The 12198-nt window shown below is 41.7% G+C and overlaps 1 protein-coding gene across 5 annotated transcripts in view; it reads right to left on the bottom strand.

The window, feature by feature from the left end:
• The window catches only part of CACNB4 (calcium voltage-gated channel auxiliary subunit beta 4), a 278577-nt gene that overhangs the window by 6835 nt on the left and 259544 nt on the right, over positions 1–12198 (bottom strand). For all 5 annotated transcript variants that reach the window (XM_012457062.3, XM_012457063.3, XM_012457065.3 and 2 more), the window contains one exon: positions 2934–3119. In XM_012457062.3, coding sequence (XP_012312485.1) covers positions 2934–3119 — 186 coding nt within the window. The remainder of the gene's footprint in view (positions 1–2933; positions 3120–12198) is intronic.

The raw sequence follows: 12198 nt of genomic DNA, 5'->3' as shown, positions 1-12198 counted from the left end.
ATTCCACAGTGCTGAATGACTGTGCTACCTACTGCAAATGCAGAATTGAAAGCTAACTGTTAAATGGAAACAATATATTTAGGAAGGCCCAATACTTCCATTTCTATTGCAAAAATGAAAATTATTTTACTATTGGGAAATAAAGTTCAGAATAGCATTTATTATTTTATTTAAATCTCTTGAATTCATATAATCTTTCTTTTTCTAAAGTAACACACCTCACCTTGATCTAACTGAATATTCCTTATACCTTTTTTTTTTTGAGACAGAGTCTCGCTCTGTCAACAGGTGCCAGGCTGGAGTGCAGTGGCTCAATCTTGGCTCACTGCAACCTCCGCCTCCCAGGTTCAAGCAATTCTCCTGCCTCAGCCTCCCGAGTAGCTGGGACTACAGGCGCACGCCACCACACCCAGCTAATTTTTGTATTTTTTAGCAGAGACGGGGTTTCACCATATTGGCCAGATGGTCTCGATCTCTTGACCTCATGATCCACCCTCCTTGGCCTCCCAAAATGCTGGGATTACAGGCGTGAGCCACCACGCCTGGCCTTCTTATAGCTTTAAAAAATTTTTAATAAAATTATTATTCGTGCTGTTCATAAAATAAAGTGTTTGTGGCTGGGTGCAGTGGCTCACACCCACTAATCCCAGCACTTTGGGAGGCTGAGGCAGGTGAATCACAAGGTTAGGAGTTCAAGACCAGGCTGGTCAAGATGGTGAAACCCCGTGTCTATTAAAAATACAAAAAAAAAAGAAAAAATTAGCTAGGTGTGGTGGTGGGCACCTGTAATCCCAGCTACTCAGGAGGCTGAGGCAGAGAATTGCTTGAACCTGAGAGGCAGAGGTTGCAGTGAGCTGAAATCACACTATTGCACTCCAGCCTGGGCAACAGAGTGAGACTCTATCTCAAAAAAAAAAAGTGTTTGTTTCTGCATCCTATATAAATGTAATAATCTTTCCAAGGGTGTATACAATAATTATAAAGCCAGCTAATTGATACATTTATAAACATTGCTTCCTCAACCAAAATGTCCTGCAAAATAATCTTCCAATATCAACTAAATTCCTCAAATATCATTCATTGAAATTAGTATCTTAAGATACTTATTTGATGGCTCAGAAAATGTTATTCCACATTTTTCTTCACTATGAGAAAACATTTATCTAACTGTATCTACCAGTTTAGGTAGGTCACATCAGTTAAGGCACAGGATGCTGGTGAAACCGTGAGCCCAGACACATCTCATCTAAAGTACATTCAGATTCAGGCAGAAGGAAGTTCATTTGACAGGTCACAGACTGTGCCTTTAACCTCAAGCAGATGTCTAACAATGAAGTGTCAATAGCTACCATGAGAAGAAATAGGCCACAGAATAAAGGGCAATACATTAACTCATTAGTGAAACAGGGAGAACCACTCTAGGTGGATGTCTTAGCAGTGATGAGCCAAGAGTGTTGTATTCATTACAAAAGTGCAACATTGCATGTCTACCTACGTTACAGAAGCATATTGCTTCATGCATCTATTTCTCATTCCACAATGTACAATTCAGAGCCGATCCAAACTAGTCAATGGTAATGTACACTCAGATCAGCCCAAGGAAGTGAAACAAGGCATGAAATAGTCCTAATGCATGTATATGTGCTGTACATTACCATAGTACATTTTTCATGTTCATTTCTAGTTTCAAAACCTATTCATATGTATGGCAGTTTTTCTGCTTACAAAGGCACAATTTGGTAACAGAGTAATACAGCTATAATAGCATTTCAGAGAGTGCCATTTATCTCAGAGTTAACTCCATATGATCGACAATTATGACTATCATTATAACCCATTAAAACAAAACTCATCATGATACAAGAGGGCTCAATTGACTACATGTTCCTCAGTTTGCTGCAGGTTTGGCTACATTCCAGCAGCTACCTGATGAATGGTAAATAATAACTGATGTAGAAAGACAAGGCTCTTCTTGAACCATGAGGTCTCTGGCTCCCTATCTCTACCTCTGAGTGCAGCCCCAGAACAGCAGAAGAGAGAACCTCTTGATCCTGTGTTCGTCCTCAGCATCCCTAAAGGACACATGTCACAGCCACTTACAAATGTGAGCGCCTGCAAAACTCCAAGAAAACTCAGGGATCGGTTACTGTTTCTGAACAGAGCAGCTCTACTTATATCCACATTGTCTTGTGCAAGGTAGAGAGCAGGCCTAGCAACCTGGGTGGCGCAGGATTAGTTAAGGGCAGTTGAAAGGCCTATCTGCACCCATATATTTTACTTAGCTATTGTGTAATCCTTACGAAGTAGCATTAAGAAGTAATGGAGGGGCCAGGAGTGGTGGCTCATGACGGTAATCTCAACACTTTGAAAGGCCAAGGCGGGAAGATTGCTTGAAGCCAGGAGTTTGAGACCATCCTGGGCAACAAAGTGAGACATTGTCTCTACAGATTTATTTTTTTTTAATTATCCATGTGCGTAGTGTGTGCCTGTAGTCCTAGTAGTCCCAGCTATTTGGGAGGCTGAGGCAGCAGGATTGCATGAGCTCATGAGTCCAGAAATTTATGGCTGCAGTGAGCTATAATCATACCACTGCATTCCAGCCTGGACAACAGAGTGAGACTATGTCGCTAAAAAAAAGTAATGGGCAGGTGCACTGAATAGGCATTAAGTTTCCCAGCAGAGTTTACATGTAGGTGAGGTTAATTTACCTAAGTAAAATCCATTGTAAATTAACAGAGAGCAAAGTTTCTCAGGAAATGGTCACTCTCTGGGTAGCTTTCTCTAGGATAGATCCTAATTAGATAATATTTAAGATTTTTAAATATAATGTGCACTCTTCAGATTAAGGATGACTGAAGTCTCCATCCTAATCAAGTTCCCAAAGAATTTTACACATAAGATTGTAAAAAGCACGAGCGACAAAGTGACAATACCTGTAACCCAGAAATTGCTGTGGGATATGGTGAGAGTGCTGTGGAGCCCAAATTCCTTCCCAGCAGTGGGGTCATGGGTGTGCTACTGGTTGTATGGGTGGCACGCCAGTATGCCTCCAGGTACTCCCCTAGATGTTCACACGCATCCTCAAGCTGATTTTCGTCCAATATAACATCAAACATTTCCTGTAGATGACAAGAAAATCCACTTTACTTCCATTTTAGGTTTTAGGCAATGAAACCTAAAATTCCACTTAACATAGATAATAGCATTTTTAATAGCTATTAATACCAAATATGAGGTGCTATATGGGCAGTTTCTAAAGTTAGGGTCAAGTTTAGAGTTACACAGTTATCCATGAACAAATGTGGACATTACTATAAAAATGAGAGTGTTCATTCAGTATTTGGATCTTTCATTGTTTAGAAAGAAAAAGATGAGGTAGGTGTAAATGCTTTATAGGTAAAATAAAATGAAAACCCATGTGTATTCACATCTTTAGCCATATATTCTTTTTTTTTTTTTTTTTTTGAGACGGAGTTTCGCTCTTGTTACCCAGCCTGGAGTGCAATGGCGTGATCTCGGCTCACCGCAACCTCCGCCTCCTGGCTTCAGGCAATTCTCCTGCCTCAGCCTCCTGAGTAGCTGGGATTGCAGGCACGCGCCACCATGCCCAGCTAATTTTTGTATTTTTAGTAGAGATGGGGTTTTACCATGTTGACCAGGATGGTCTCGATCTCTTGACCTCGTGATCCACCCGCCTCGGCCTCCCAAAGTGCTGGGATTACAGGCGTGAGCCACCGCGCCCAGCCGCCATATATTCTTACAGAGCTGCACTCTACATGCTTCAGAATATGAAAGAAGCAAGTTAGTGGTATGGAGATGGGAGTTCTAGACATGTTTTGGGCAATAACCATGTCATTGGAATAAATGTTTTTTCTCCTAAGGTAACTATGTTGAAGGGAATACGTTTACTTAGATAATTTTCAGAATGTTGGTGAAAATAATGTTATCTGTCTTATGATGAAACAATAAGGAAAGAGAGTTTAGGATTCATAACAGAAAACCACATGGCAGTGGTTTATGCTACCACAAGATCATTTTGTGAAATGGTTAAAAAAGAACAAGGAGTGTTTAATCGGGGAAAGCAGAGGGTCACAAAAGAAGTATCTGCTGTCCATGTTTTGGACAGTAAGGCCATTGTTCAACATCTGGTCTGCACTTAGGAAGTTGTTCCGCCCTTACTCCATTATTGCAGTGTGGCTGGGAACACAGACAGAATATAACCCAGACATATACTCATATACTCTTCTGAGGGAAGTCAGAAAACTTTGGTACCGCACAAAGAGAAAAGTCATTTGACAGGTAAGTGTTAGCACATCTCAACTTTGTTTGTTTCTTTTTTTTTTTTGAGATGGAGTTTCCCTCTTGTTGCCTAGGCTGGCATGCAATGGTGCAATCTCGGTTCACCACAACCTCTGCCTCCCAAGTTCAAGCGATTCTCCTGCCTCAGCCTTCCAAGTAGCTGAGATTACAGGTGCCTGCCACCACATCCGGCTAAGTTGTTGTATTTTTAGTAGAGATGAGGTTTCTCCATGTTGGCCAGGCTGGTCTTGAACTTCCAACCTCAGGTGATCCGCTCACCCCAGCCTCCCAAAGTGCTGGGATTAGAGGCATGAACCGCCGTGTCCAGCCCACCTTCGTCCCTCCCTCTCTCCCTCCCTTCCTTCCTTCCCTCCTTCTTTTCTCTCTCTTTCTTTTTATTTGAGACAGAGTCTCGCTCTGTGGCCCAGGCCAGAGAGCACTGAAACAAACACAACGTCCTGCAGCCTGGAACACCTGGGTCTAGCCATCCTCCCACCTACCATCCTCCCACCTAGCCATCCTCCCACCTCACTTCTTGAGTAGCTGGGACCACAGGTGTGCACCACTGTGCCTAGCTAATTTTTTAAATTTTTTGTAGAAATGAGATCTCATGTTGCCCAGGCTGGCCTCGAACTCCTGGGCTCTAGGAATCATCCTGCCTAAGCCTCCCAAAGTGCTGAGATTACAGATGTGAGTCACCACACCCGGCTCACATCTCGACTTGCAATAGCAGGATTGAAATACCTTTTCCACCACCTTCATCTTCTTTTATGAACTCATTTTGCCAGAATAAGAACCTCCCAGGAATAAATCAAAGACAAGGTCACTGCCATCGGCACTGATAAAGCTGGCTGGATTTAGGTTAATGGCAACTGGATGATGTGAAGTTAGTGGTGTCTCAGCTCAGTCATTCTCTTCAGTGCTTAGAACAAAGATTCCTGAAGCAGAAGTCACCATGGAAACAATCTCTGTCCCAACATTTACTATTTAAATGTTTTATCACATCAATTTTTATGGAAAATTTTGGCCTTAAATTGGAAAGCCATTTGAGGTTCTTGGAACAGAACTAAGAAAAGAAGAAGATGACTTCATTCCAAATGGACTCATGTTTGAGAAGACTCAGCCAGTTCAACTCATGTAGAAAATTCCCCCAACCAAGAACAGTTATTAGTGGATTTCATATTTTTTTGCACATTTTATTCATTCATAAAATATGTACTCAGTACCTATTTTGTTCTAGGCACCATGGGTATAAAGTGGCAAGGAAAACAGACATCTTATGCTCAAGAAGCATAAAGTGGGGTGGGAGAGACAAGTATTAAAATCCATAATAATCTATGTCACACTGGGACTTTCAGAAAAAATAAAGAGATTGAGCCAGTTAACGTTTGGAGCTGCAGCATAAAGTTCTGGATTTAGACGGAGGCTTGGAGAGATGTGTGAAAACTGAACTTACGAGGAGGGGGAAATTATGAGTAAGCCAAAGAATGTTATCTGTAGAGGGACGAGAATAAAACAAAAAAAGAGAAGCAGAGACACAATGGAAGAAAGAGACCATATGGCCATGAGAGCCAGAGAAAGCAGCTACTTCCTAGAGTTTCTGTCAACATATATGCTTACAATAAATACCCCTTTTCCACTAAAGTAACCCAGGGGAATTCCTTGTCTCTTGCAATCAAAAGCCCCTCCCTCCCTCATGTAAACATTCAACAGTTACAAATATAGAAACTGAGAACTGTCCATGATGCTTTGACGTATATAGTGGCATCAAGGTGCTGACTTGAGTGAGACAAGGACAGCTACACCCCAAAGAACATCCACAGACTCAGATGGCACCAGAGGAAGAAAGAGGAAACGAGGCAGCACCAGAACAAAGGGCCACTCTCTCGCCCACTCAGGACTAAAGTGTGCTGCAAGTTTTACACTTTATGTGATTTGGAGTTGGTTGTTTATATCATTTGATTTATGTGAACCATAAAATTTGATTACCTAGGTCTCATTCTATAATGTGGGTTTGATTAGTCTCAACAAGTCATTTTCTTGCTGTTTCATAAAGTGCCAAACTGAAGAGCCTTCCAAGGATACCTGGGCTGGACGGGTCCTGATATTCACAGCCAGGATTGCAAAGCCCAAGGAGGATAAGCAGCACCTATGGCAGAATGTTACTTGAATGAGGTTTATACCTACTTGGCTGTTCTACTTGTTACATTGTCACTGTCATAGACACAATTAGTGGCACATTTAATTACCAGTAAGTTTAAAGCACTTCTCTTTGCCAATGAATGGATAGAATCTGTATATATCAGCACATGGCTGTGTGCTTAAGCCTCAGTCATTTCTAGGAAACTGTGCTTTTGCACTGCTAAAAGACAGATATAGGTTGGAAGATGACTTGAAACTGCTTTTAGGCTTTCAAAAAGCACAGAGAAAAGCAAATTTCTGCTTCTGAATGAATACTGACATATGTGGCTTATTTTCAACTAGGAAGAATTTCACAGCCTGTATATCTGTGACAATTTTTCTCTTTAGCTGTTTAGGAAATAACACAGCTGAGTAGACCAGAGTGCTAGAAACTCAATATCAGGAGAAAACAATTTTTTAAAATCATACAAGAAATGCAAAAAGAAGCAACCCAATGAATTATGCAAACCAGCTTTGCCAATTTTTCATAAATTTAAAGGTTCAAGTCTAGACAGCTCCTTACTATGCAATTTTGCAGCATGGCCTATGGATGCAGAGAGCTCCTAATCAGCAGAAGTCCCAGGCAGTGAACAGTTACCCACTGAGAGATATCATGCCCTTGGTGCAAGAGAAGGGCAACACTGAACTGTTTTCCAAGCAGAGCCACAGCAAACACATCTGCCCTTCTATGATGGGATACTCTCTTTAGATGAGGTAGGCAGAAATGGTGTGGCTGCCAAAGTAAATACGTAGTGAAGAGGGGAATCAAAACAAACCATCAAAAAATCAGGCACATTAGGTCCCCTTTATGGATAAGCAAAGCATTGTAAATAACCAAGAGTGAAAAACATGCCTCTAGCTCATGTAGTGGGTACAAGAACTAAAATGGCAGGGAAGAAATAAAGGAGAAGAAAGACTGAAACTGAATCAAATGAAAATGAATACTTGCGAGGCTTAAAAAAAAAGTGGTTCTCCATTCACAGAGTAAGATGTAACAATCTTTCCTAGGGAAGCCACCTGAATTAGGGTGACCAATTGCTATGGTTGCTGGGGATCTCAGTGTTTCAGGGGACATGAGACTATCACTGCTATACCCTGAAAATCCTGAGCAAACGGTTGGTCACCCTGCTTTTTACAGAAGATGCAGCACTCTTTGGGTCCTGCCTGGAGGAAATGGAGCATATTCCATTGACTTCTTTTCAATTCTTTTGGGAGGGAAGATATATAGAGACACTGGGTAAGTTCCTTAACGACTAAAATACATATTTTCTAGCATGGAGGGGAGAATCTCATTAAAACTAATATGTATTGTTTGATTTTTTTAAATCTAGGAAGCTACTATTGAATTTTTTAATAAAAAGTTTATAAAATGTAGAAATTAATTTTGCAGTTTAACTTTTTTTTTTTTTTTTTTTTTTTTTCTGGAGATAGGGTCTTACTCTGATGCCCAGGCTGGAGTGCAGTGGCATAATCTCAGATCACTGCAGCCTCAACCTCTGGGGCTCAGGTGATTCTCCTACCTCAGCCTCCTGAGTAACTAGGACTACAGGCGTGCAACACCACACCTGGCTAATTTTTTGTAGTTTTTGGTAGAGATGGGTTTTCCCAAGTTGCCCAGGCTGGTATCGAACTCCTGGGCTCAAGTGATCCACCTGCCTCAGCCTCCCAAAGTGCTGGGATTACAGGCATAAGCCACTGTGCCTGAACTTAACTTTTTAAAGTTAGTTCATTACCGAATATTAGCTAGACAGGGGTTTACATGTACCAAAACTCTTCCGTGCATATAATAAGTATAATTATATGCATTGCTTTACATTTATTTGTTGTACATAGATAAAACTGCATGTTGGGTATTTTTCTTATTTCTACATGGTAAAAAGAAATAATATGGGTGAGCATACTTTTATTTCCTTGTATTGGAAAATATAGAGACCCGGAAACTAACACCAAAAAAAAAAAGATTGGGGCAGCACTTTTTCGGAGGCCAAGGTAGGAGGATCACTTGAGCCCAGGGGTTCAAGATCAGCCTAGGCAACATTGCAGAACCCTGTCTCTACAAAAAATTAGCTGGGCATAGTGGCACATTCCTATGGACCCAGCTACTGGGGAGGCTGAGGTGGAAGAATTGCTTGAGCTGGGGAGGCCATGATTGCGCCACTGCACTCCAGCCTGGACAACAGAGCAAGACCCTGTCTCAACAAAACAAAACAAAACACACACAGAGAAGACTGGCAATTCCTTTTCATAAAATAAAACAGCAGGATGATACAACACATAATGCTAATTATAAAATAATCAACCTATGTTTCTTTCATATCAAAACTGCATTCTTTACATTATTAAAGCTTTTGAGATTCTGAGTACTTAACTCACTGGTCAACTAATGATAGGAAATTATACTCTAAGTTGAAGGGCTTTTTAAAAATCTATGCTGGGCGTGGTGGCTCACACCTATAATCCCAGCACTTTGGGAGAATGAGGTGAGTGGGTCACCTGAGGTCAGGAATTTGAGACCATCTCTTTTAAAAAATACAAAAATTGGCCGGGCGCGGTGGCTCAAGCCTGTAATCCCAGCACTTTGGGAGGCCGAGGCGGGTGGATCACGAGTTCAAGAGATCGAGACCATCCTGGTCAACATGGTGAAACCCCGTCTCTACTAATACAAAAAATTAGCTGGGCATGGTGGCGCGTGCCTGTAATCCCAGCTACTCAGGAGGCTGAGGCAGGAGAATTGCCTGAACCCAGGAGGCGGAGGTTGCAGTGAGCCGAGATCGCGCCATTGCACTCCAGCCTGGGTAACAAGGGCGAAACTCCGTCTCAAAAAAAAAAAAAAAAAAAAAAAAAATACAAAAATTAGCTGGATGTGGTGGCACATGCCTATGGTCCCAGCTACTTGAGAGGCTGAAGCAAGAGAATCACTTGAACCCAGAAGGTGGAGGTTGCAATGAGCTGAGATCGCACTGCTGCACTCCAGCCGGGGTGACGATATTATAGGGCTCTAGCAGTTAGACCCAGGTAGTTTCCACTTTAATGAGCTAAACAGGAAAGGTAATAATTTTTGCCAGTAATTGGTGAGGGTAATATGAAGGCAAAAATATGTAACTTTGATTCTTTTGACTTCCTCTCTCTTGATAATTTGTGACATTTGTTGTGAAGCCAAACATGTTTTTCTCCCCACACACCTCCATCATGTCCATTTGTATTCATCAGAGATTACACCATCTACCAACATTCATGCCTACAGAAAAGGTATCCCATGTTTTTGTTAAAGTCATATTAATTGGATGTGTTAGATCATAGCATTGATGTGAATGAACTACCCCTAACTCGATATACCCAAGCTCAGTGGCTGAAATCCCTAGAAAAGGTGTAGTCCCCTTTAGGCTGAGAGAGACTGGATCCCATGTACCCTTGTTTCATGAAGCAAACACCTGAAATTGATTACTCCCCTTTTCAAAAGCAGTGGTAGGAATTAAATTGTGGACATCCAATGCTGTGAATAATGAATGCACCAATGAGGACAGCACTTCAAATAGACAGGTAAATGCACAGGATTCTAAATAATTCAGATAAAATGACTGGAAGAGGCCAGTGGAAAACTACAACTGTGAGAGCAATATGATCAAGGATAACTGGGCACTCTCATTCCCTCCAGAATTCTTGTGTTTCATAGAATAAATCTGAGTCCATTCGGCAGTGGAAAATAAAGAGTGACAGAAGAGAACTACCATGGTTACTGTAACATTAGAGGTTTGCAAGACTCTACCGAGGAGACGAGTTCCCCTCTCACAGAGAGAGCGATCAATGTCATTTTACACACACAAAAACATGACACAGCTCAGACAGCCACAGGGTCAGCTTTGGGTAACACAAGCCAGATTGTAACTAAGTAGAATTAAAGGATTACATTTCATTTATATATTCAATTGTCTGTCTCTCTGCTTTTCTTCTTATTACCATAGTACTGGGGAAGTTTACACTTGGTCTTCTTAAAATATAGACTATTTTCAACTTATCTGAAGAGGAAAATAATACCAATACTTGGTAGAAGGAAAAAAATCTAAAAATGTAATGTGTAGATGTATAATCGAAATACAAAATCAGGCTTGTCATATTTAAAAAAAAAAATGAGATGCGTTTGCAGGTCCTATTCCCATAGGCCTCCTTTTGTCTGCATCCCAGCTTTTCTTCTGTGAATCCCGAATGGGCAATGAGAGGAAAGTCCTTTCTCTTTCAAAGTAGAACTATCCAGTAGCCCATTTTCCCCACTCATCTTACTGTCTATGACAGATTTTAAATGGTCACAAATGTCTTGACACTGCCTACATGGAGATAGTTATATTCCCTCTCCTTGAATTTAGGCAGCCTCTGACTTTTTTTTTTTTTTTAAGAGACAATGTCTTACTCTGTTGGGTGGCATGCAGTGGCATAATCCTGGCTCACTGCAGCTCCAAACCCCTGGGTTCAAGCAATTCTCCCACCTCAGCCTACCAAGTAGCTAGGACTACGCCCAGCTATTTTTTTTTTTTTTTTTTTTGAGACAGAGTTTTGCTCTTATTGCCTAGGCTGGAGTACAATGACACAATCTCGGCTCACCGCGACCTCCGCCTTCCAGGTTCAAATGATTCTCCTGCCTCAGCCTCCCGAGTAGCTGGGATTACAGGCATGTACCATGACACCTGGCTAATTTTGTATTTTTAGTAGAGCCAGCGTTTCTCCATGTTGGTCAGGCTGGTCTCGAACTCCCGACCTCAGGTGATCTGCCCACCTCAGCCTCTCAAAGTGCTGGGATTACAGGCATGAGCCACCGCAGCCAGCTACACCCAGCTAATTTTTAAAAATTTCTTTTTAGAGACAGGGTCTTGGTATGTCTCCCAGGTTCAAGGGCAGTGGCACAATCATAGCTCAGTGCAGGCTTGAACTCCTGGGCTCAAGTGATCCTCCTGCTTCAATCTCCTGATTTTTGGGACTACAGGTACTTTCCACTGCACCCAACTCTTTGTGACTATTTTGATAAACAGAATGCTGTGGATATGATGTGGTCTGATATCTATGCCCAGGCCTTAAGAGATTGAAATATTTGCTCTTGGAGCCTGGGGGCTGCCATGTAAGAAGCCTGTATCCAAAAAGAGCTGGCTGAGCCCAACCTTCAGCCATTCCTGCAAAGGGACCAGGTCAGCCACCAGCTGAATACCATAAGCGGCCATTGTTTGAAGTCGCTACGTTTTGAGGGTTATTTTATTGCACAGTAATGGATAACCATAGCTTGGTCCTAGAACAAGATGGCAACTTCAATTTGCTGGCTAAATCAGGCCTGCCTCATGCTTCTATGAAGTTTGGTTGGAACACAGCTACACCCATTTGTTCACACACTGTCTATGTTTGCTTTCCTGCTACAAGAGCAGAGATGAGCAGTTTTGCAAAGGAGTCTATATAGCCAACAAAGCCTAAGATATTACTATCTGGCCCTTTACTTACTTAGAAAGTTTACTGATCTCTCGCCTAGAAAAATCCTTATCCATGAAACCCATACTTTTCTTTCCAGGAGAATATATAACTGACCTGTTACCATTCATTATCTAAAGTCTTGCTAGACTAGGAGAAGGAGATCTTAAGCTGACTTTGGCCCAGGCATATAACCTTTGAAAAGCTAGTTCTCTTGGTCTGTTCCCCCATTTGCAAAATGAGGAGACTGGACTAAGTCAATCTTTCCCTAGA

Source organism: Aotus nancymaae, unplaced genomic scaffold, assembly GCF_030222135.1.
Source record: "Aotus nancymaae isolate 86718 unplaced genomic scaffold, 86718_ANA_hifiasm-v0.15.2.pri h1tg000029l, whole genome shotgun sequence".
In the NCBI taxonomy this organism is placed as follows: Eukaryota; Metazoa; Chordata; class Mammalia; order Primates; family Aotidae; genus Aotus; species Aotus nancymaae.
This window is presented reverse-complemented; position numbering and strand designations above follow the sequence as displayed.